Source organism: Uloborus diversus, chromosome 5 (assembly GCF_026930045.1).
Source record: "Uloborus diversus isolate 005 chromosome 5, Udiv.v.3.1, whole genome shotgun sequence".
NCBI classification, from domain to species: Eukaryota; Metazoa; Arthropoda; class Arachnida; order Araneae; family Uloboridae; genus Uloborus; species Uloborus diversus.
The window spans coordinates 142664576-142690085 of record NC_072735.1 but is presented as its reverse complement, the minus strand read 5'-3'; the positions used below and the strand labels follow the sequence as shown (position 1 = coordinate 142690085).

Sequence of the window (25510 nt, the reverse complement as noted above, 5' to 3'; positions counted from 1 at the left end):
TGATCTTATATTTATTTAAAGCGAGTAAGTCTTAAATCGTTTGCAACTTCCATTTCATTGCATCCTAATCAATATTTTATTATTCTGTTTTTTTGTCATCTGTTACAGAGGCATATTCGGAAATTTACCTTTGTATACATGTATTTCGTAGTAGTATAGTAAATATTGAAATAGATTTATTAAAGTATAGTATCATTTTTTAATCTTCATAAAATAATAAATCAGCTTGAATAAATAATAAAAATACGAAAGATTTCTGTAAAATAAACGGAAGAAAACTGGCGTCCTGGCTGACAGTTTTTTTCTGTAAATTTTACGGATTTTTTTTACAGTGTAGAAAGTGCGAAAATCAAAAACGAACGTTTAGTAACTATATATATGTATATATATATTAGGGTGGTCCTTATTTTTGAAGTTGTAGATATTTTACACGACGCCCCCTCAATTTGTTCCATTATACAAATAAATGATCCATGCAAAATTTTAAGTCAATCCATGAATATTAACACATGCCCCTAGGGCCCCCTTTTTTGAGTTTAGAAGAAAAAATTGCGGATTTTCTCATTTTTATGTAAAAATATTCCTAGGTTTCATGTTTAAAGTAATTTTGAACCTTCTATAGATGTTGCTACTTCCAGACCAACCATTCATTCTGTAAAATTTTACATATTACATAGGGTACATGTACACCAATGACCTTGGGACAGGCATTCCGCTGCTATTCGCGCTCGTTCGATGCTATAAATATTAGTAATGACAATTCTATTTTAATTCGCTGTTCTTTAGTTATATACTTAAATATTTATGCATTCTTATAATTTAAATTTTGAAAAATCCTCGATTACCCTACCATAAAAATAAACTCTATTTTCCATATTTTAAATATAAATTTTAAAAAATTCCAGATCGGAATAATGTAAAAATCTATTCTTTAAACTGCCTTCTATTTCAGTACATAGTCCTTTATTATCATCAAATTCCTCTTGCAATTTACAAGATTTAGGAGCCGAAATGGGTATCTATCCTAACCTGTTGAACCTTTTTTCTATATCTGGTCTACCACAACGCAAAAAAGCTTGACAATTATTGAGATCTGCTCGCATTTCATCAATGTTAGACAAATGCCATATTAGGGACAAAAATGCTGCTCATTTATTAACAGCCTACACTGTTATAACCAGAGGCTCCAGACGGGTGAATATATTCCCCCTAAGGTGAAAACATGGTGACCAAGGGTGCCATACTGGCCAGGAAGTAAAGCAGAGGTGCGAAAGTAGCAGACAGTCGTAGACAGGGGTGCCAAAACAGCAAGCAATCGCTAAATGACTTGCTGGCGCATGCGCTTCCGACATACATTCACCATTCAACCACTTCAATATGGCGGACGAATGATAGGTTGCGCTACGCGTGGCTTCTACGTCTTTCACATTGAATGAAGTACACTATTGGATTAAATCTCAACTTTTGTAGGATAATTCTTTAAAATAACAAGTAAGTACAGCTTTTGATCACTTTGTAGCTTTTAGGGCTTTCAAACATAGTTAAAAGTACGTTTAATGCTTTTCAGTTACCGTTAGTCCGTTACGATACCGTAGTACCGTTAGTTGTTTATTTTCAGGTTACCGTTACTATCGTGAAAATTCCATCATTCACACAAAACGCTACTAAATGTATCTATCATTATTTTCTTGAGTACTCGATAAGCAACATTTAATCACCGAAATAGTAACCGCAATGATATTTTCAATAACCAACAAGTGAGAACCTAAATAAAAATGATTCTTGTGCTTCGTGTAGCGAACGTAAAAAATAAAAAAGAAATCTCTCTCCGTCTATCTTTTTCTTTTGCTTTTTCGTTCAAGTGTTTGAATCATTTCCTGTTAGCGGTTATTCGATTGTGTTAGGAGTTTCTTTAAATTTTTAACTGTCGAAAAATTTTATGCGCATTTTATTTTATTGTTATTTTGATTGAAATGTTGAACGTTTGAGAAACGATTTTGTTTTATCGTAACTTGAATATTCCAGAATATTTTTGGCTGTTCATGTAAATAATTCATAAGTACATCTACACTTTACTTTCGGTGCGGTTATTTCTCACAAATGATCATTAACTTAACTATGATTATTCAAATAATTACTCGTCTTTAACTTTAAATATATTTGTGACAACTCTTTGATACCAAATAAAGTCTGTAGATATTTATTGTTTTATTCATCTTTAATATTACTTTGTAAAACAAAAACAAAAAAAAAAAAAAAAAAAAAAACTCATCAGTACGCAGAATTTTTTTACAAGTTTTTTCCCGCCCCGAGAGTTATTATAATTATTATTATTTATTTTATTTATTTTTAAGAAAAGGATAAAAATTTCACAGGTCCGCAATGTTTTTCATTTGTTTTTACCGACCCGTGGGTCAAAAGAGGTTGAGAAACACTGATGTAGAGAACGATCAGATGAATTAAAGCAATGAGCACTTCTTAACTATGTTGAAAACTCTGAAATATGGTCAAATGCTGTAATTACAAGTTTTAATCATTTCCAGTACTGAATTCATGCAATGTGAAAAGTGTGCAAAACGTAGACTATCATGAATCAAAACAAAACTATTAAAAAAAGAAAAATACACAACTGTATTCAAAAACGCACACAATACGGGGGAGGGGGGGAGGATCTACAGTAAGGGTGCCATTTCTCTCTCCGAAGGTTCATTCTTTTCACCCCGGCTGCCTACTTTTTGAAAGGTGCCTGTTTTTCACCCTAGTTAGAGGTGAAATTTCGGCTCCGTATTGGGTGCCGCTGGTGAACAAGCGTTTCACCCCTGAAAGGTGCCGAATGCAACCTGTAGTTTTAACAGTGTATGTAGATACAGTAAATTTAAATCCAAAGAATCTTATGATCAATCGTACATACCTTAAGAGAGCAAGAGAAAATCTTCGAGAGGTAAAATTAGATTTCATGAATTTAAATTTAGATTTTTTAGTTATTCCCTGGGATACAAAGCTACATCCAGATGTAACTGAAAAAAAACGCCGATAGGCTTACCATGATAGCTTCCAATGTTGAACAGCTACTCAGAATTTCTGAGATATTTCTTCAGTTGTATATGTTATCTTTGATGATTGCTCTTTGTTGCTAACTGTTCAAGCTGTAGTGTTTTTATACAGCGGCTTACAATACCGGCCGTATAAATTGTGCATGTAATTTTTTAAAACAAAAGCTGAACGGTTATATATTGCATTTGTATTGCTATTATCATGCACTTGAAATCGTACTGCAGAGTGTCTTTAAAGAAGTTCTTGCCTTTCTTAGTTCAAGACTCGATATTCCATTATTTAAGCGCTTCAAAGTTCAAAAATTACACATACGACTTAAATTCTAAAAGAAGAATTTGATGACATATTATTGTTCATAGAAAGCGCAGTTAAGAAATATTACAGGGAATTCTCATAACGTGTAATAATATTTCTTGGTGAAGGCCTCCCTCCTAGAGGGATATGTTTTCGCCAACCTGGAGCTTATCAGTGAGCCAGATGGGTGGCAAAAGGAATTTATTGTTTGAATATTTATATATTTAGGAAACAACTTAAATTGACCTTACATGAAGAGATTGCCGGTAAATTCTGTTTTACAGTTAAATATTGTATGAAGATATAGTTTTTCGCAGCAACCCATTCTAGGCCTTTTAAATTAATATAAAGTCTAGTGTAAAAAAATCTGCAGCGTACGAAATGATGACAAACATGCAGCAGAAGCAGTGATTGAAAAATTCATAAATCACTTATGGTACTTAGGGGATGAACTAGTAGCTTTGTCCGTATTGGATGAAGGAATTAATTTTGAAGATAGGAAAAGACTACGTCAAAAAAATGCTTGCTGAATAGGAAGACGTGTATGATGACTGTATAAAAAATTTCAAATAACAGTAGATGATTTGGAATACTTTCTTAGTAAGATCTTCCTCTTTATCGAATCAATTACAAGTCAATAAAACTGTTAGATAAGTTACAAACACCAAAAGATGTTTTCCTATTTAATCCTGATTCATGGCAAAATGAAGGAAGCTATTTAAAGGGAAGAGATATCGTTAAAATGTTGAAAGTTGTGAATGATACAACTGAAAGAGGAGCACAATTAATCGAAGAATTTCACATTCAATTTACCAAATATGAGTCACAAAAGCAATTTAGTATTTTACAAGCACTCCAAGACTATCGGGAAAAACTGCACACGATTGAGAAACATTGAGAAAAGCGTACGATTAAGGTAAAGTTTCTAAAGCAATATTTCATTCCTATTTAATGTAAAATCTTTAGACGATATGAAGTAATTAAAAAGATTAATTTTAGTGCTACCACGCTGTAAAAATATTTTGCAAACATAGGAGAAACGATTTACGGGGTCTGAAGTAAAAACTCGAAGATTTGTGGGAAAAGTATCAAAAGTGTTAAAGTTCAACGTCCTAGGGGCACGTGTTATTATTGACCGATCGAGTTCAAATTTTGCACTGATTACTTTCTATTATAGTGTCACAAAACTAGGGGGCGTCACTTGTTGAACTCCGAAAAAAAAATTTCCCATATAAATAAGGACCACCCTAATATATATATATATATATATATATATATATATATATATATATACGTCTTTCTTCAAAAAGTGTAACTCTTCTGTCACACGGCTTTACGGCTTTTACAGTAAAAATTTTAAGGAACAATTCATTTAACAATGATTTTTAATTTCATCAAAAATATATTTATTTAAACCTGCCAACAATTTTTTAATAACACTTTTTAATTTAGTATATTTTTGGTTCAGAACATGTGAATTCTCACCTTCGTGGCATGTCACACACCTGGCGGGACTGTTTATGTGGCTTAATAACTTGTTTAGTTAAAAGTATATACTTATATATTTATTATTCCTTTCACAAGTGTCTCAAATGCTAATTGTTTATTTATATTTAATTTTTTAATATTGTGTTTTAGTTCGATTTAGTAAGACAAAGAGTCATGTCACACAATAAATTCTCACCTCCGTTATCTAAACACAAAATGCCATTCCTCATTAACACATGTCAGTAATGACATCAAATTTCATTTTCCATGATACAAGGGAGCCCCCTTGTTTATTTTTAACCATAGTTGAAGTTGTGAGATTTTTTATCGAAAAACAAGAAGATAGATTTTGCTTTAAAAACTTAGTGTGGTTCTTCTGATTTCTCACCTCCCTGAACTTGAATTTTTAGGGATGTAAATTAATGTAAAAAAAAGAAGTAAACATGTTTTTTTTTATCTTAACGTGTACATATTGTAGCAACGTAGAAAAAAAATTCCCTGAAAAATGTATCTATTAGGCCTATATTAATGGAAAATTTCTCACGTCCGTGACAGACCTTATCAATGTCATTATTTCTGAGGTGAAAATAAATGGAGTATGAAATACATCAATAATAGGCTTTCTACCAAAATTATGAATTGCCACAGTATGTCCTCAAATTTACTAAATACTATTTTTAACATACATTTGAAACTGCTAATTAAGAGAACTTAACATTATATTCCCATTATTAATTATAATAACTGATTGTTTGCATAATTAACAAAATTACTACTTTGATATTAATTTGGCCTCGATTTTTAACTATTGAAATTTTTTTCTTTTTTCTTATTTCCGTGAACAAAGCATTTTTTAATTTTTATTTATGTGTAAAATAATTGGAACTTAGCTGGTTGCGTCTAGTAGGTAACACTTTCATGTAAGAATAGAAAAAAAGAAAACAAAAGGTTTTGAAACTGAAAAATATTTGCATTAAAAAGTTACGTTTTCTAGAGAATGACCCATATACATATATGGTAACGGGCCCAGTAACAGACAGTCATAAGTTTGAATATAAATAAAAACTCTTTTTGGCGGCTAAAGCTGTTGTTGCTGTGGGCCATAAATACGGTGCGGACATCTAGTGTTATCAGAGTGAATTTTATGAGCCAGTTGGTATTTACAAGGCAGTGGAGAAAGGTTATGAACAGCCACCACGAGGTCAGCTAGTGTTTTATGTTATTTTGAATTTAATAATGCTTTAGTCCTAAAAGTAAATAACTGTTGCACATTTTGAAGAGAAAGAGGGAAATTTGTCCATCCGTCACTGGAGATCATCAGATTTTTTCGGTGTCTGTTGCTGGGTGTTTGACGTTTTTTAAAAATTAAGCAAATAAAAACAGAAATAACTAATTCATATGATCTAGAAGCAGGCAAACGTTATATGACTTGTAGTTGCATGAGAGGAAAATAGTTTAAAAAATAGTCTAAATACATTAAAGGGCTTAGTACATTGAGTTAACCTGAGAGCAATGTCTTAAGCATGCCTGTCACTGATGCCGTTACCCTATATATAAAATTAATCATGGCAGTTATCTCTAAGCCAATTTATTTAAGTGCATGGTTGCAAAATGAAAAAGCAGATATGCTCTGGAAAGAAAAATATAGCTGTTGAATGAAGTTTGCATACACAGTTATAAAGCTTAAATCCATTGAACTATTCCAACCACTAAGTGTTTTAATGAACTTGTACATTAAATCATGCGAAGGAAATAAAAAAATGTTCATCAAATCAAGAATATTTATGACTGCCACTGATTTACTAAAATATCCGGACCCTGCATTTTAATATATAGTTGCAAACTATTAAAAAACCAAAATACTTACCAGGACAAACTTTCGAATAACGTTATATTAACCTTTTGATCAATTTTAAACCTTTTGATCAATGTCAGTTCTAAGAAATAAAATTGGTTTATTTCTTAAAACTTAGTATTATTTTCGTAGCTTACGTACTTTTGACAAACATAGATTTTTCCCTTCGCATTCATGTCTCACATTAAGAAGATACGCCGTTTACTTCTGCCTAAGTATTTCATTATTTTTAAAACAGTCGTAACATTTTTCAAGAAAGTAATTTCTTCACTCCATTGCTTCTTCTAATTTATCAGAATAAAACACAATGAGTATCAAGAAAACAGAAACATAAAACTGGTTCTTGTATTTAGAATTGAAAGAAAAATCTAGATTAAATGTGAGAGAGAGAGGAAGAGCGCCTACTATTCCAATCAGCGTATTCGTTTTTGAGTAGTACTACTATTATTTTATTCAAGAATGACAAAATTAACAACACTCCTTTTTAGTACCAAACACAAGCGAGTTATTTCCTCTGGAAAACATCATTAATCTCAGAAAATGCGTACTGCAGGAGCCAACGGGATTCTGCTTATGATAAACTTTTGCCTGAATCGTAAATAATAAATAATGCTTTTTCAAGCAAAAAAAAAAAAAAAAGATGGGAAATGAGATTTTAGAACGTTACATGAAGTATAAAATGAAAGTCGAAACAAATTTTTCATTAGAATTGAAAATGAAAAGTTGCAAGAGAAATTTAGAAAAAAATGATGCTGTGACTGAAATGATATCGATCAGAAATACGATTTTTTTAAAGCTAAGTAGCTGAATGGTTGTTGCTGCATTACGTGTATAACACTACGAATATTCAGTTTCATATATTTTCAAGATTATGAGCAGAAATCAAAAAATTACTGAGACCCTAATAACGTTAGAGATATGCTGGAGAAAGGGGGCACATTTCCGCATGGTTATATTGCCATTTCTTTGTAATATTTTTAAAACATCCCAAAAAGCGTCATGTTACTTTGTGATATTTTAAAGAAATGTCTTTGAAAAGAAAATAAAAACAGGACAACCATCACATTAAAAATCACTTTAAAATGAAACGTATACATATACAGCAAATAAACATTTAAACTGCAAGACCTCTTTTTTCTTAACCGCTAGTCCTAGATGTATAGTTTCAATAACAAAAATGGTTTAATTGAAATGCAGAGTTAAGGTCCAAAGAGTCTGAGAAACGAAAAATAATAATAATAATTTTTTTGTCACAAAATAGCGTTTTTTGACAAATACCACTTTTTCACCTTTTTGGGGGAAATATAGCGACTAACAAGGGTTTAAACCAATAAGAGTGCATAGTTTGTGTTTTTACGTATCACAGCCTCACAATTGAATTTATATTTCAATAGCAATGAAAAATAGAAATATTTTGACTTTTTTACTTTAACTACGTGTCATTCTCCTGAAATCCCCCAATCTCATCTTATCACGGTATTTGATCTCTGACGTCTCTTTAAATTTTGGTCGCAAATTTTTCAATGGGGATTATTTCCTTAAGTGCAATGTCGGGGACTTGGGGACCATATAAAAAGTTAGATTTCGTATTTTTTCACTAGTTTCTTTTTCTACTTCAAACTTATCATATCGTCGCCTCAGAGCAACAGTAAGATATCTAATCCCAGAAATAACACTATGATATCTTAATGTTGCTCTGAGGCAACGATATATTAACTCTGGCACTTATTTTGACCTTTTCTGCAATTGCAAGTATGCATCTAGAACTTACTGTTACGAAACTGGTAGTCTTACACGTTAAACAGTCTTGCGAGCTGTTTAATGCTATATTTAAAAAAAAAAGATACATCAAATTCACCCAGGAAGCTTAAGTTAAAACACTTACATTTTATTTCCAATAGCAACAACTGGGCCTATAGTAAAATTTTTATTAAATGTCAGGTATTTAGTTTTTTTCTTTTTACTTTCTAATTATATCCCACAGCTATAATACTTTACTTAGCTTATACTTTAATTTAACCTTACTCTGATAAAATTTCGTACGTGTAAATTTTGTGTACTCTTCATTTTTGATATTTTCTTCCTCAAATCAGCAAAAAAACGAACTTATTCATAAATTTTACTTATTTTTTTTCATTTAGTTATTAGTTCCTTCATTTTTTTATTTCAAGTTATTTCTTTATTTATTTTATTCCTCACACAATACAGTCAACTTTTTATTTTGTGCCCTGTTCTGATTTTAGTCTCGCTTAATTCTGTGCATTAGTTCTACTTTTATTACGCATTCTTATCATTCACCAAGTGTCAGTAAAATGTGTGTTCGCTCGTATTTTAACTCATTTATTCCTAACCTTCTTCGAATATATCATCTAACTGTTTCACTACACAACTAAAATTTCAAGAATAATAATTTACCCAACTGCAGAATTTAAAATTCGAGTAAAAGCAATTTTCTCATCACCAGAAAATTAAGTTATACCAGAAAACCTTAAAATATTCTTCGCGCTAATTCACTACACAGACAGAACATGCTAATATTCAAATCTTTTAAGAACCGTTCCACGTATTTGCAAGCGTAATACAAACAGAATTGCCTTTCCGTCTTTCATTAATTCCCAACTCAGTTAGCAAAGCTTAGGCTAATTTTTCAATCTTCAAAGGTATTAACATTAAATATTCATGTTTAGACCAACTTTCCCTGCAGAACAAGTATTTCTCATTAGCAATTCCTTTTACGTCTTGGGTACTAATAGAAAGCTCAGATTCAGAAAAGTCTTATTACCTGTAGACTTCCTCTAGGGCAATATTCTGTGACCAGGAAACAATTGGGAGGTTCCACCACGGCGCCTATGAATCGAACGATATGGCTGCTTTGGAGGTCTTTGATCTGTTGAAAAGAATGCCAAGTAAATCAAATATGAAATGTATGCTGGAACTATAATTTAATAACTTTCAGCCAATAGTGGTAAAAATACAGAATGCACCCAAACAAGCAATGTTTATTTCTGATTACTTTGTATTCAAAGGATATGTAATAATTATCAAAATTGCAACGATCGCTTCTAATTGAGTCGATGATACCAAAAACCAGTCATCCCATTGGTTTAACCCGATTAGATGACTGGTTTTCGGACTCATTGATTCAATTATTGCTTTTATTGTGTGTGTGCAAAAATATGAAAAAACTTTTTCAAAGTTTTTTTTTTTTTTTTTAATTTGGGCATTCATTTGCAGTTTAATACTAAATTGATCAGCAGCTTTCAAAATAAAACGAAATAATTTAATTTTTTTTTTGAAAGCTGGTGATAAATTTAGTAGTGAGCTGTAAATGATTTGGTAAATTCAGTGTGATGATGCACTATTTCCAAAATATTTTCCCAGGAACTGTTCTTGTTATAGAATGGGATCGTTTTCAAAATTTTAAAAGTATTTTTTTCTGATAGAGCATGCTTAAAAACATGGCATCTGACCATTTTTTAAATAATTTGACTAAGTTTAATATTTTTAAAAAATTACTTAAATCGGTGCGCTTTCATTGTTTACGCTTTTGCCAATGACATCACAAATGATGAAATGCCATTCAGAATTGCCATTCACAGAACAAAATATTTAATTCGCATTTTTATTCACGTGTATCGGCAACGATATGGTCGATAGCAAGCGTAGAGCGCAATTTTAATTTGCTTCATGATTATCATAACGTGGAACGCGATACGAAGATGCGCCAAAGAGCATCATTTGTGACGTCATCAAGACCACGCCTTGCTTTAAAAATCGGACATTTAAAAAAAATAATTAAAAAATAACTGTTGGGAAAATGAAAGTATTTTCTGGGTCCTTGTTTTTTTTTTTTTTTTTTTTTTTTTTGCTTATTCTATCAATTTCAGTGACAAAAAGTACTACTTTTAACTGAAGGAAACAACTCCATTGGTTTTGTTGCACTGTAAACTACTATCAGTTGAAACAAAAACATTTCACTAATACATGAAAAAATTAAAACAAGCGAATAATATTTCGCTCTGTTAATTATTCTAATAACAGCAAACAAAACCAAACGTCAAGGAACCTTGACATCACTATTTACAAAAAAATACTAATATTCAGCTAGGAGAACACCATAAATATTTTTTTTCTTCAAAATTAATTGCATCTTGCGAAAGTGACACTACAAGTACTGATCATGTAAACCCAGTGTTGCCACCTATCAGGTCCTTGAAATGAATCAGTGATAATCACTCTCATATGACTTATACAGTCTAGACACTATGTTTTCGTTCGTTGGGCAAATGTTACTCGCAATGGTCAAAGTTATGCAAGTAGACGTTAACTACATTTATATAATTTAAAAAAAAGGGGGAGGGAAATAAAGTTAAAGAAAAAGAGTCCATGAAAGCAAACAATTATGAAAAATGTAGTGCACAGTAAAAAGCAACGGAACCAAGAAAAAGTAGTAGGCGAAAAGCATGAAACAGGATGAGCATAAAATACTCGCAGAATATAAAGAAACTAAAATGAAACTGTACTCTTTAAAAAAAACTATCATAACTGACTAGGAAATCTTGTTTCGTCCATTTCATTTATTGGATTCACCACGGCTTGTTTAAGCTGCAAAAATTTCATTCACAAATATCAATAGATAATACTTTGTATTGCAATGCGTGAAATGCTACAGTTCTGAATGATATCTATGTCTGTTACGCGCATAGCGCCTAGACCATTCGGCCGGTTTTCATGAAATTTGGCACAAATTTAGTTCGTAGCATAGGCGTGAGCATCTCGAAGCAATTTTTCGAAAATTCGATTTTGTTATTTTTCTATTTCAATTTTAAGAATATTTTACCGAGCAAATTATTATAACATGGATAAACAAATTACCATAACATGGACTAGCTAATTTATCATAACGTGGACAAGGGAACTACCATATGCGACCATGGGCGAGCAAATGAACATAGTAAATTAGCGAGAAATTCATCGTCCATTATTTGTAAATACACAGGCGAACCAAATGGTCTTTAAATTTTCTACTACGGGCAAAGCCAAGCAGGTACCACTAGTTATGATTTTAAAATTATGCGTAAGTGGTCATTTATTTATCAGGTTCCGCTGTATAATGAATGGGCTGCGAGATTTATTGGCAGACATACTATCTAGACTTACTTACATTGTTTCCTTCATGGTATCGAACTATATTTGATCCCCATAACGATTATTGAAAGAAAATGTACTCAGAGATCTTGACCTCTTATACGATTACATTATGCGTGCAGTTTCATAAACTGAAAGCTGTCTCAAACGGAAAACTACCTATTTTCCTATTTTTCAGTTTTCAAACGTTCAGTAAAATGACTCGATGTAATATGAACATTTAACTTCCGTAGCAGAAGATGAAACAAGATTATCCTAAGGATGCTCTTTCCTCAGCTAACATGTTCTACTTTCTAAAATTCTTGTTGTCTAGAAGTTGAACTATAATGGCTAACTCGATGTTTCGGCATTTTTTTCTTTTTTTTAGTTTAACGACGATGTGTGTCTCACATCTAAATGCCAATAGACACTGCTTAGACAACAGCAAACTACGTCTGTCGTTAATGTCTTTCTTTATGGTTAAAACTTTAACACCAAGGGTTTATTTGTTGCAATATGTCATTTTGTTCGATATGTGATTATTAGCCACTTGATTCACGGTGATTTTGGAGCTGATTTTGTGACATCGTTTTTGCAAGGTTATGTTACAAACGCAACCGGGGTGATCTAAAGTCTTAAACTGATAAAAATATTTATTTATTTTTGACAAACATCAGATTTAAACATAATGATAATTTTCTTTGGATCCTTATCTTAAAAAGGTGTATTTTTTTTCATAATGTTAATACATTTCCAAATGTACACCTTTCATAGTGCTGAGAAGATTACGCGACTTTCAACCTTACGCCAAGCACTAGGGTTTCCTATTCGGGAAGGAGGATTTGATCTTCTTAGTCCCCAACGTTGCTGCTCTGGAGCTCTTTTATTTCATGGACTTGCAATCACGAAATTTTCTTTTAATTCATTTCATGCAAATTCTTGGTACGTACGTATTTATTTTAACAGCTAAGGTTTCGTCGGTTATATTTCAAATTTACGTTTTATTGTAACATGAATGTGGCAAAATGATCATTATTTCAACAAAAATGATTGTATTTTAAATGAAATGCCGAAAAAATCATTGTTCTTGGTTCATATAAAGACACTGAACAAGTTAATAATGAATGAAGTAGTTTATAAAAAGATTGCAACAAAAATGTTTTTTTTTTTTTTTTCATTTTCCTGAAATTGTCCCAGTTAAAATGATTATCTTGAAAAAACTGTATAGCATCGACATGTATTATAATCCATCTGTGCACCAAACTTCGTTCGATCCAATTAACTGCGTTTCGATTTACAGCGTATACTTAAAACCCAATCAACACAGAGAGAAACAAGACTTACGTTCAAAAAAAAATAGTTGAAATGAATTCAGTATCCATCACAAAGTAAAACCCACTAAAACTTGAAACATTTCACGTTATCATTACTATTTCCTATATATTTTACAGAAGAAGGAAATAAAAATTTACTGAAATGTAGCAAGCGTGAGATTTATTTCCTCAACTAGAAAATATTAAAGCTCAGAAATTTTCCGAAGTCTAATCCGATAAGAGAAAAATCTGCAGGGGCAGAAATAGGATTATCACCACTTCGATAGGCATCAATCCTAAAATACTTTTATAGTTTTCTTTTTTCTCTCACTACTATTCTCATGTCGAATAAAAATGGCTTTTTTTAAAAACGTTTTCTATGTTTAAAACTTGTATTTTATATTTACAGTACACTCAATTATCACAGTAAACAACTACACTCCTGTTTGTGAAAATTGCAACACCATGAAGGAAGCATCAGAGTTGAATGAAATTTCATACACAGTTGAGTGGTAATGGTACAAATAAATTATTACATTTTCAAACCAAACAAACAATAAAAAGAGATAGAAATTAGTATTTTGTGTGGTCACCACGTGCCGCAATAAGAGCTGCTACACGACTCGGCATACAGTGAAACAAAGTTTGAATATCTGCCTGCGGAAAAGCATTTCATATTGTTTGTAGTCGCAACCAAAGTTCGTCTGTCGAAGCAACAGGACGAGGATCACGAGCGAGACGCCGCCGAACGAAATCCCACACATGTTCAATCAATGACATATCCGGGGAATATGCAAGGCAAGGAAGAAGCTGTACCTGCTGTGAATCAAGGTAAAATTTGACAGTCCTGGCGACATGTGGACGGCCATTATCCTGCTGGAATACAGTCCCTGGATATCCTTGCAGGACAGGAATAGCTTGGGGCTGTAAAACTTCGTTTGTGTATCGGGTACTGTTCAAATTGCCCACAATTCGTAGCAATTGTGATCGTCCATGATATGCTATGGCACCCCAGACCATTACTCGGAGTGTTCGTCCACTGTGGCGTTGTATAATGCACTCCGGAATGTTCCGTTCACCGGCATAGTGCCTGACACGAAATTCGGCCATCATAGTGCCACAAATTGAAGCGGGATTCGTCAGAAAAGACGACCTGCTGCCAATCAGCACGCAAGCTTCTATGCACATTTGCCCATTTTAACCGCAGGCGGCAATGTTTTTGCGTGAGAGGAATCATGTATAAAGGAATCCTTGCGCGCAGCCCGCGCTGCAGCAGACGTCTCCGAATTGAAGAAGCACACAATGAAACAATGTAGCTGTTCACCACCGTGCTGCCAATTGTCTAGAAGAAGCTGTGCGCTTCGTTAGCGCCATACGCACCAGGTGTCTGTCTTCGCGAGCTGACGGCACATTTCGGGGTCCACACCCGGATTTCCGAATTGTCCGACCCTCGTCCGTCCACTGCTTCCAAACACGCATGATTTTGCTGCTGTTACGCTTTACACGAGCGACTACTACACGATAAGACAATTCAGCTTCACGAAGGTCGACGATTCTGCCCCGTTCAAACTCTGAAATTCACTGAAATTTCGCTTTCTTTCGTCGAAGAGGCATAGTAAAGATTTAGTTAACGTTTATTCTAGCATATAGCCACCGATAATCATACACGCCTCGCTACAGCTGTCTATTTATTTCTCATCAAAAACACTGTTGTAAAAATTTCCCCTCCAAGAAAACCTTTAACTTTTCCGCACAAAAAAGAAACCTTCATAATAAACCCCAAAACCCTCAGCCTTAAAAAGTTATGATATCTAGTTTGCCCGCCAAATATCTGCCAAACTATCATCCTCCCTGTTCTCCTCTTTAATCACATCTACTTCCGTTAGAACCTCCTCCCACCTTCAACTCTTCAGAAATATGGATAGATCCTTTAAATTGTTTATCCTGTTTGGCGAAAAGCTTTTCAAAGTGAAGTAGTTGCTTGGTGAGCAAAAAGCTTCCCCTTCTTTTTTGTGCGGAAAAGTTAAAGGTTTTCTTGGCGGTGAAATTTTTACAACAGGGTTGTTTTTGATGAGATATCACTTTTTTTTGCATTGATATTATTACTTTGTCTGTATTTTTAGAATTGAGAACTTTAAGTCAGAAAATGTTCAATTCAACCCTGTTTTGTGTTTTTAAGGAACAATAATAGCAAGCCTAATTTTACGTCAAGTTATTTTCTGACCATTTAGATTCATGTTCGTTTTGCGAGCATTGGGCTGTTTAAATTTTATTGCAATCCTAGTATCCTCTCTGTTGCATAGCAAATTTCTTGGATAATAAAATACTATATTTTAAATTATATTGTTTTCAATTATTTTACAACTTCGCAATAAATTCTATTAGTTTCTTTATTTGACGGATTATTCAACATTTCCATGAAGGTTTTTTTTAAATGTTTTACAGCCTGCGGGCTATTTTAATCTAGCTTTTCACTTTTTATTTTGATGACTTTTTTTCTTAAATCGTATTTACGTTTAAAAAAAAATCGTATTTACGTTTTAAGTTTTTTACATTTTATGGGATAATTTTAATTCTTTGGAGATTTATCTTTCTTTTGATGGAGATCTTTTTCTTGTTTAATGCCTAGTTTTGTTTAAAAGTTCATTAAAAAGACGAAATAACGCATGTTATTACCAAGCAAAAAAAAAAAAAAAAACTAAGCCATTAAATATTTTAAATTTGAAAAAAAAAAGCCAGAAGAGCTAATATACAACTGTACTCGACGTCAAATGGCGGATATCCCAAATTTGCCCCAGCGACTGCGCATGATGCACGCGGACTTAGCTCTTTAAAAGTTTTGATTAAATTAATTGCAAAAATTTTGTCTGTTAACAAATTACTGCAAAATACGGATATCCACAAACGTATTTCATGTATTTTCAATTCATAATGTGTTACGTTTGTGAAAAATGCATTAATTTAGAAAATAAGCAAACCAATAGAAAAGAGCTATTTTTCGTTTTCAATTATGAAGTAAAATGTATCATATTCGTATACGTCTAGTTATGTGTCTAGTTATAATATGTCACGCAAAATATTCTAATGGTTCAACCCCAGTTTCGCACCGACATTTAACCCCCCCCCCCCCCCTCCCCTTAATTATATTAAAACTGAAAAACAGGGGGAAGGAAGTTTCGTATCGGCAAAACTTGGGGGGGGGGGGGGGCAGTATTATGGAATCTTAAAACAGAAAGCCCAATGAGCTAACAAACAACATGGAATCTTAAAACATAAAGCCCAATAATGAGCAAGTCCGCGCGCATGCGCAGTCGCTGTGGAAAATTTGAGATATCCGCGATTTAAAGTCTAGTTGCAACTGTTGGATCTGTTTTAGTCTTGATTGAATTTCATTTCCTAAGGCAACTTTGAACAACTGTTAGATCTGTTCTTACCTTGTGCAATTGCAGTCAGAGATTAACAAACCCTATGAGCTTAGAGTAAAGTACATAAGAATTTAAGGGAAATTGGTGATTTTCAAACTTTAATTACTCCAGCCCATGATGTCTCTAGGGGTTGAATTTTCGTATATGTGTTCAATGGCCTCCCAAGAATATGTATACCAAAAATCATTACCACAGCCCCCCGGGGGCCTGTGAAGAACCCCGGGAAGGTACAATTTGGGGGGGTAAAAACGAGGGGGAGGGGAATCAAATGCCACAAAAGGCACATCAGTAGGGCACAAGGAATGTGTATGCAAAATTTCATCTTGATTCGTCTTTTCGTCTAGGCTGTAGCCCAGTCAAAGAAAGCGAAAACATTTTGAACAGCGATTTTCTAACTTGAATTCCTCCTCCCCCTGATTGTCTTGGGGATTGTATTTTGGTTTATGTCGTCAGGGGCCGCTAGAGATTTAGTATACCGAAAATGAACTCCGGGGGTCTCTATGGGGCTGAGATACAGAGGCGTGAAAAACCCAGAAAACCCCAACTTGTTCTGTCGTGTAAACTGTTCTTTCGTCGCTTTTTTCTTTCGTCTTTCTTGGCGGCGGATTTGCTTTTGTTGGCTGCTGACGTTTGGTTCTGTTGGCGGCCGGGCCGCTCCCACGTCCCGTGATTTGGTTCGATCCGCCGTTCAGAGGGCGCTGCTCAGCATACGCATGCGCTACCGGTCTGCAATTCTAATCATTTACATATCATACCCTTCTTTACAATTCCTGCAATTTTCAGCTCACTCGCGTAAGTCCTTCGTTGTGTTGCAATTTTCACAAACAGGAGTGTAATTACGCAAAGATAAGAGAACACCCCAGAACTCAGTGTTACTTGAAAATTTGGAGAGCTTTAAACCTGATATTATTTGTTACTGAAACCTGTTGTACGTAAAAATATTTAAATAAATGAAAAAAAAATCTCTCTTACATAACACCGAAAATGATGCACCAAATTCAGTGATTAGCGTATAGCGTGCATGCAACATGCAACCATGTTTTCGATGTCTTTCACAATTTGCAACTTTTGTGCATCACAACGTTGATTTCATTCATTTAATTTTCAAGCAAAAGGTATTTGTTATTTAATACAGTTGTTGTCATTATAACGACTAATCAACTGGAAGTCGCATTCCTAAATTTTCACATCTGCCAGAAATATGTAGAGATCTTGGAAAAAATTACTTGACGCATAGTAGACGTTAACTATAAATATAAAAGCAAACCAACTGATCTATTAATTTTCTACTACGGGCAAAGCCGTTCGGTTTTACTAGATGTTACATAAAAAGAGTGTCTTGTTTTGTATTTGAACTGTTCTTATTTGAACGTCATTAATATAGCATTAAGTTCAACAATGTTACGTTTGTAATGATAAAATGAATTGCGATTTTAGTATTTCAGTCTTTTTAATGAATAAAATGAATGACTAGTTGTTAGTTTATATTAGAATGGTCTTGAAAAAATATTACTTGCAAATTTCCTTTAAAAAAAAAGACTTCTTAGTGATAAACCTATATCATATTACTTGATCGTCAAACTTCCAACAAATCAAACCTGTTGATAGGAATGTAACAATATTCGCAAACTGGACTAGGGTAACAGTAACAGACAAGGATCCAGTAACAGAAAGTCATAAATTTTTCTTTAAACAATGCGTTTTTTAGATTGGTAAAACTGATGTTGCTTAAACCAATGAATACGGTGCAATCATTAAGTGTTATCAAAAAAAAATATATGAGCCATTTGGTTTTTACAAAGCAGAGGTGTAAGGTTATGCACAGCCACCACGAGGTCAGCTGATGTTTTATGTTCATTTGAATTTTATAAGGTTCTAGATCTAAAAATAAAGAACTTTTGAAGAGAAAAGGGGAAATCTGTCCACTACTCCTTCTCTCCTCATCTTATCTGTTTCTGGGTATCATCAGAATTGTCGGTGTATGTTACTGGGAATTGGACCTTTTTTCGAAATGGAGCAAACAAAAAGAAAATTAACTAATTCAGAGGATCCAGAAGAAGCCAAACGTAAGCTAGGATGTAGTTGCATGCGATAAAAATAGTTTTAAAAGTCTATATAGTTTCAAAAGTCTAAAAGATTCATAAAATTGAGTTAATCTGAGAGTGATGTATTAAGCATGTCTGTTACTGTTGCAGTTACCCTACGTCAAAGAGACATCAACTAAAAAACTCCAATCGAGCATTGTCATTAGCATAAGTTACCGACTATTAAAAATGGCGAAAAATATTTTTACCATTTTAATTTCCAGCAGTAAAGGACGGGTGACTTCAATTTTGGATTTATGGATAGGCTTCAAAAATACAATAGAACTCTGAAAGAAAAGATGCAATAATAGATTACTATTTGTGTATATTCTTTACTTTTACGTCATTTCTACCAACTAAAAAAAGAATAAAAATTATTGCATAAGGCGAGTAGGTAAATGAAGAAATTATGCATAAATGACATCCATATCATAAATAATACATAAATCGAAACAATATGGTTACAGATTATACAGAGTATTTTTCTTCTCCATTTATATGATCCATATATACGAGCATAAATTGTAGGTACGTTAAAAGTTAAATTTCAACAACTAAGATTTGGTGTGAAAAATTTTAAACAGAAACTCGATTCAATAGTAGTGTGTGACCCAGATTTTGAAAAAACGCAAACTATCCTCCTCACCTCACATACCACTTCAGTCATCTTCAGGAAAGGATTCATTTACATGTTAAAGGTTACAAACATTCAGTAATATTTAAGACTATTCGAAAGCTTCATTTAAACTAATTCCAGATTAATACCTCTAACCTGGGGGTGTTGAAACAGTGGTTGGTTAGATTATGTCTTAATATTTTTTTTTTAAATAGAAGGACTGACCCTGATCAGAAATCCAACTAGTACAACGGTAAAACCACCTCCGTGGTAGCTACGGCGGAATTCGCAGTGTAAACTGAAGTATATTTTGAACATGACGTAATTATATGAAGTATTTCATTTCAAAAATCGATCCGTAAGTACTATCGCATTAACCAAAGTTTACCTGAAGAAATTGACCTACGTCAATAACAAATTAGCACACGATCCAAGTACATTATTTGTCAACTTTTCGACACAGTTGGATCTAAATACTTCAATTATTTGTTTTTTAAAAACACTATATTTAAAAAGTAAAAAACGGTATTTTCTATGTACTATGAACGTCTCTGTAGGGAAAAAGAAATAATATGCTAAATGCATACCTTACTATTAAAAAGTTATAAAGTTAATGGCCTAAATCCACAATGTAAAGAAAAAAGGCTTGGATGAAATAGCAACATACTTACCTTATATCAAAAAACTGAAGCGAGGAATTTACTTTTGCGGAAACAAAAGTTGGCCTCATATTTATTCAATTAGAGTCAAGAAAAGTACTTACTGGAAATAACTGCATTTTAGACAGCTGTTTGAAACTAATCTTTATTCAATTCCATAAACATGATACTTTCAAGATATGTTTATTTGATTTTCCAAAGCTGCAGTAAACTACTAGGAATGAAATTCGCTAAGTATTTATGGGATTGTAAATTTTGAACGAATGCAAAATTCCTTGTTTGAATAAACTGCAGTTTGAAATTTATTTGATACGTCTTTTCCTTGCATGCGTCTTTCCTTCTTTTAAGTATAATTCATTTTTGGCAAAAGAAACAAGGTTGAAATATTTGTGTTACACTTGCTTTAGATAAGCTGTACACTTTGAATCTATAAACTGACGATCAACAGAAGTCATGAGTTATACAGGTGTCCCTTTTTAACCTGCAAGGCCTTGATTTTCGCAACCGTTAGTCCTAGGTGTATATTTCCAATTCCAAAAATGTTCAAAATCAGATGCAGAGTTAAGATATTGAAAGTTTAAAGTAAAAATAACTCAAAAAATACAAAATTTAACTTTTTATACGGGCCCCATGTCCCCTAACTTATATTTAGGGAAATAATCTCCATTGAAAAACAATTCCAACACAAAAAGTTTGAAAGTATGACCAATATCATCGCGATATGAAACGCAGCTTTTTGTGATTTACACCACTTTTCACTCGCCGAAAAGAACGCCTTTTGCATGAAAATATAGCAGTTAACATGTGTTTAAAATTATACGTGTGCATAAAGTGTGGATTTTCAAATTGTTCGATGTTTTGTCGTGTGTTTTTGCGTATCACGGCATAACATTTGCATTTATTTTTTAATAGCAATGAAAAATATAAATGCCTTGTGCCTTGTTTTTCTTACTTTGACGACCTGTAATTCTTCTATAAAGGCGGTAAGTTCCAATCTCATCTTTTGTATGGTCCCTTAAAACTTTAAACTGGAATATCTCCCTGAGTTTTGGTAGCACAAGTGTCAAGTTTTTTGTGTTATTAATATCTTTCAATGGAGATTATTTCCTTAAGTATAAGTCAGGGAACCTGGCGCCCGTATAAAAAGTTAAATATTGTATTTCTTGACTCAATTTTATTTTTGCTTCTAACTTTCAATATCTTAACTCTGCGTATGATTTTGAACATTTTTGCAATTCGGAGAATACGCCTAGGAGTAACGGTTGCGAAAATAAAGGTCTTGCAGGGTAAAACGGAACACCCTGTATATACTTGTAAAATAATCTGATTTTTAGATGACTAATGTTTCAATGTTTTACAACAGTTGGGTTGAAGTTTGGAAACTAGTCTTGCTGCTCGGGAAAGCATAGCACGATCAAATCCGCTTTGGCCTATCAGATTCATTTTATTAAATGGTCGCTATACCAACTGACTGAATAAAATTATATATATATATTTTTTTGATGTTTAACTGTTTAAATAAATAAGCAAAGTGAATTTTAAAATTGTTATATGTTTTTAATGTTTAAAATGTGGACATTAATTTTGAACATCGCTTAAGTTTAATGGAAGTATTTTTTCTGCCAGTTTGAATTGGTTATGCCCTGTTCAAAGTTGGATAAAAAATACATAATAATTAGATTAGTTTTAAAAATATACATATAAAGACTTGAGCAACGTAATTCATAATCATGAATAAACCTAGTGTGCATAGTAAGTACAATATAAAGAATTTACTCGATGGGAAAAAAAATTATTCCCGGAGTTATTCGCTAATTTAATCGATTTTATCAACATCAGTTAACACTTCAAAAAAAAAAAAAAAAAATCAGCGATATTGATTTATTGTGGAATATTTTCACAATTGAAACGGAAATGAATATTTCGGAGGGGGGGGGGACGCTGCTGGTATCAATAACACCAAAATCTGAAACTGATGTCTGTGGAAGAAAGAACTCCGACGGGAGCCGCGTGAGGAAGTTTTGAAGGTTAACCTAGCAGAACCTATGGTTTCAAAAATTTATTTCCATTTCAAAGATACCAGTTTATTTATACAGGATCCAGAAGGAAAAGGTAGTTAATTCTGACTGCGCTGGTGCCCGGCATGCTCGAATTCAGTGAAAAACAAAAGCATCACAAAAAGAAGTGTATTTAACACTAGACTTACGGTAATCTTTTTTTTACCTAGAAGTACGGCGGGGTACATTTTGACCCGTGAGAAAAAATCTGCATAGTTCCCTACATAATGTTGTATGTAAAAATTAGTTAAAATAAACATATTTAGAATAAATGCAGTTTAATTAAAGGATGCAGATATTTTAATGATGTATAATGAAGCATTTAAAAGGACTTTGAAATACCCTTAAAACAACCAGCGCTGTTTGAGTTTCATTTCAGAAACTAACGACTAATGCTCTCTTTTATGTACAACTAGTGGTACCCGCACGGCTTTGCCCGTAGTAGAAAATTAAAAGTTCGCTTGTATATTTACAAATAATGGATGATGAATTTCCCGCCAATGTGTTGTATTCATTTGCTTGCACATGCTACGGTTCCTCGTTAGGATGATTCTGTAATTAATTCGTCCATCATTTGCTGGATAAATTTTTTCTTAAAATTGAAATATAAAAAGAACAAAATCGAATTTTCGAAAAATCGCTTCGAGCTGCACACCCTTATGCTACAAACTAACTTCGTGATAAATTTCATGAAAATCGGCCGAACGGTCTAGATGCTATTCGTGTCACAGACATCAAGACTAACAGACATCCAGACAAACAGAGATCCCGACAGACTTTCAGCTTTATTATTAGTAAAGAAAACATAAATGCTGCAAGCAAAAGCAATGCTATGTTTTACGAGGCATTTTTGAGTTTCTGCTCTGTTTTATCATAATTAAATGTATTTGCAATTCTGTTTTTCTAAAAAGGGTCAAAATGACACTTGTTCACACTTTTAGTTTAGGTTTTAAAGGATTTCATATATTCTTGAAAACTTTATATGACTACATAGCACGATCATTTAGGAAGTCAAGGAAGAATTAAGCTTTTTATGATAATCCAGGAGTAGTAGTTGGAAAAAAAGGTTTGCTTGTGGTCAAAACGACCCTTTCCGTAATTTTAGTGTTAACTTTGTGAAAATTACTTTTATTAGATAAGAATAAAAGGTCAAAACAGAATGATGTCTAAAATCGAAAATAGTTTAGTTTTAAATAAAATTGATTTATCAGTGCAAGACTTTACAAACACCTTATACTTCTTTTACGGAAAATGCTCAGAAATCCCATTTAAACATATAACACATTATTTTACAAGCAATTAAAATCTGAAGTGAATTTTTCAAGCGTAAATTACCCCATCAAGAAGCTTAATACTTTGTAATTTTTGTTGCGGAAAAGCTTCTTGCAAAATCAAAAAATGAGCGAAAGAAGGACAAGAAAATGACGCAATAAAAAACCAGTCTTAAAAATAATGTTTTCTGCAACTTAAACAGTTTTAGCTTTCCTAGACACGCTATTCAGTAATATGCAGTTGACGGAAATGGTCGTTTTGAAATATAAAGCGTAATACTGGCGTGAAGAACGTTCTAAAAAAGTTAAGAAATTTTTACGAAAATATCAAGCCTAGTATAAATTTAGATGTCTTTTTTCGAAACCCATCTTTTGTTACATGTGTGAATATACTGTACAAGAATTTTTCGCGTATCCAAAGAAAAAGTTTGCCGTTTAGTTAAATATTTATTTTCCATTCTTTTCACCAGAACCTAAACGTATTCCGTGATTTCAAAAAACAATAAAATTTACATTGCGCAAACGTAAATTTAGGTAACAATAAAATTTAAAATGCTGCGACTAGCATAAGCACGCTTTGTGGCAGGGCAAAGGGGAGTGATGCAATATTTTATTTTAATTTTGCTCACCGCCATTATCTTGCTTTTAACTTTAGTTTGTACTACGCTGGTTATTTGTAGTCAAGGGCATCCTTTAGCAGTTTTAATGCTCAATTATAGTCTTTTAGTTTCACCAGGTAGGGGTGACATTATTATTACGTGACGTGAAAATATATTTTTTTTTTTTTGCATCAATAAATATCTTTATCAATATACTTTGATAAAATATGTTTTGATGTTCATTTAGGTGTATGATTATGGTAAAACATATTGTGCCAGGTTATTTTAAAACGAGCTGATGTGTGCTCCAATTTAATGTCATTTTCCCATTATTGGCAGTTTTAATGTGATTCAATAGTTTACTTTTTAAATATCACCAACAGTGGCCAAATTGGAACCAGATTTTAAAAAAAAATCGCTAAATTTGTCGCCAAGTTGGCGACAAAAATGGCGACCAAAGGACTGGCGATATATCGCCAAGTGTCCTCCAAATTATAACACCACTTGAGTTTATATCGAAATTAACAATGATTTTCCCTCAAAAAGGGACAAAAGATCCCCTTTGGAGCATCCGAATGCAACCAAAAAGAGAGGTGCGCAACTAGACCCCACTAAGAGTCTACGTACGAAATTTCAACCTTCTAGGACATTCTGTTCTTAAGTTATGCGACATACATACGTATATACAGATTTCATGAGAAAACTTTTTTTTTCGGGAATCGTCAAAATGATTATTTCGCGTGTCTATACGTTACCACTTATCCACATGTAGTCGCGTCGAAAAAAAAAATTCAACATTCATTCGGGGGTGAGAAAAATGGAAATTAAGGTCTATTTCCAAGTGAAATTTTTTTCGCGAATACGATACTTCCCTTTCTGTAAAAGGAAGTAAAAATTTGAACGAGTTGGCATAAATAGTAGACAAACAAAGGGAAAACACATTCATAACTACTTTCAGCTGATACTAAACTGAAACAGTTTCCGAGCTTTAACTGTCTGTGCCAAATAAAAGACAATAAATGTTATTAATTAAGCATACGACAACAGTACTTCAATTAGTTTTACCTAAAAATTTTCTACGCGTCATTAGAATCAAAATAGCATACATTCACCTATAGACAATTTAACCACTGCTAGAACAACCTAAAAGTGTTTTAACTGCAATCCAGTTATTGTAAGCGAAATTCGTCGTTTTGGCTTTCCAATGCATACAGCACCAATGATCAAACTATGATTTTGACTAAGTCTTGCTTGTAAGTTCTGTATACGTAAAAACCTATTACAGTAACCGCTTTTCACGTCATACTTCTCAAAAAGGTTGTTATTACTTGAAACATATTTTAGGCTGTTATTGCGAAAGAACTATGTACTTTTATTTATGAAGTTAAAGATCCGTGAAATTTGTTATCATTATGTTGAAAATCCCTTCCCTTGCTAAAAATCCCTTCAAGTTACGGAACTGCAAAACCTTATAATAAATGAGTCAAAAAAAAAAAAAAAAAAATCCGCTTTTAAAACATTTTTATACTATATTCATTTTCAATGCTTTACGACTCGTAGGTTTAATTACTTAACATTAGGAGCAGTGGTGTTATCCGAAAGAAATCTAGCATGACATACACTACTGAAAGTAACACGTTTGATTTATCCTCTTTTCAGCAAAGTACG

The 25510-nt window shown here is 32.9% G+C and overlaps 1 protein-coding gene across 1 annotated transcript in view; it reads right to left on the bottom strand.

The window, feature by feature from the left end:
• The window catches only part of LOC129223173 (atrial natriuretic peptide receptor 1-like), a 454723-nt gene that overhangs the window by 266978 nt on the left and 162235 nt on the right, over window positions 1–25510 (bottom strand). Inside the window, exons 10-11 of the mRNA XM_054857740.1 lie at window positions 18850–18927; window positions 9474–9578 (exon numbers count right to left, since the gene is read on the bottom strand). Of these exons, the coding sequence (XP_054713715.1) occupies window positions 9474–9578; window positions 18850–18927 (183 nt within the window). The remainder of the gene's footprint in view (window positions 1–9473; window positions 9579–18849; window positions 18928–25510) is intronic.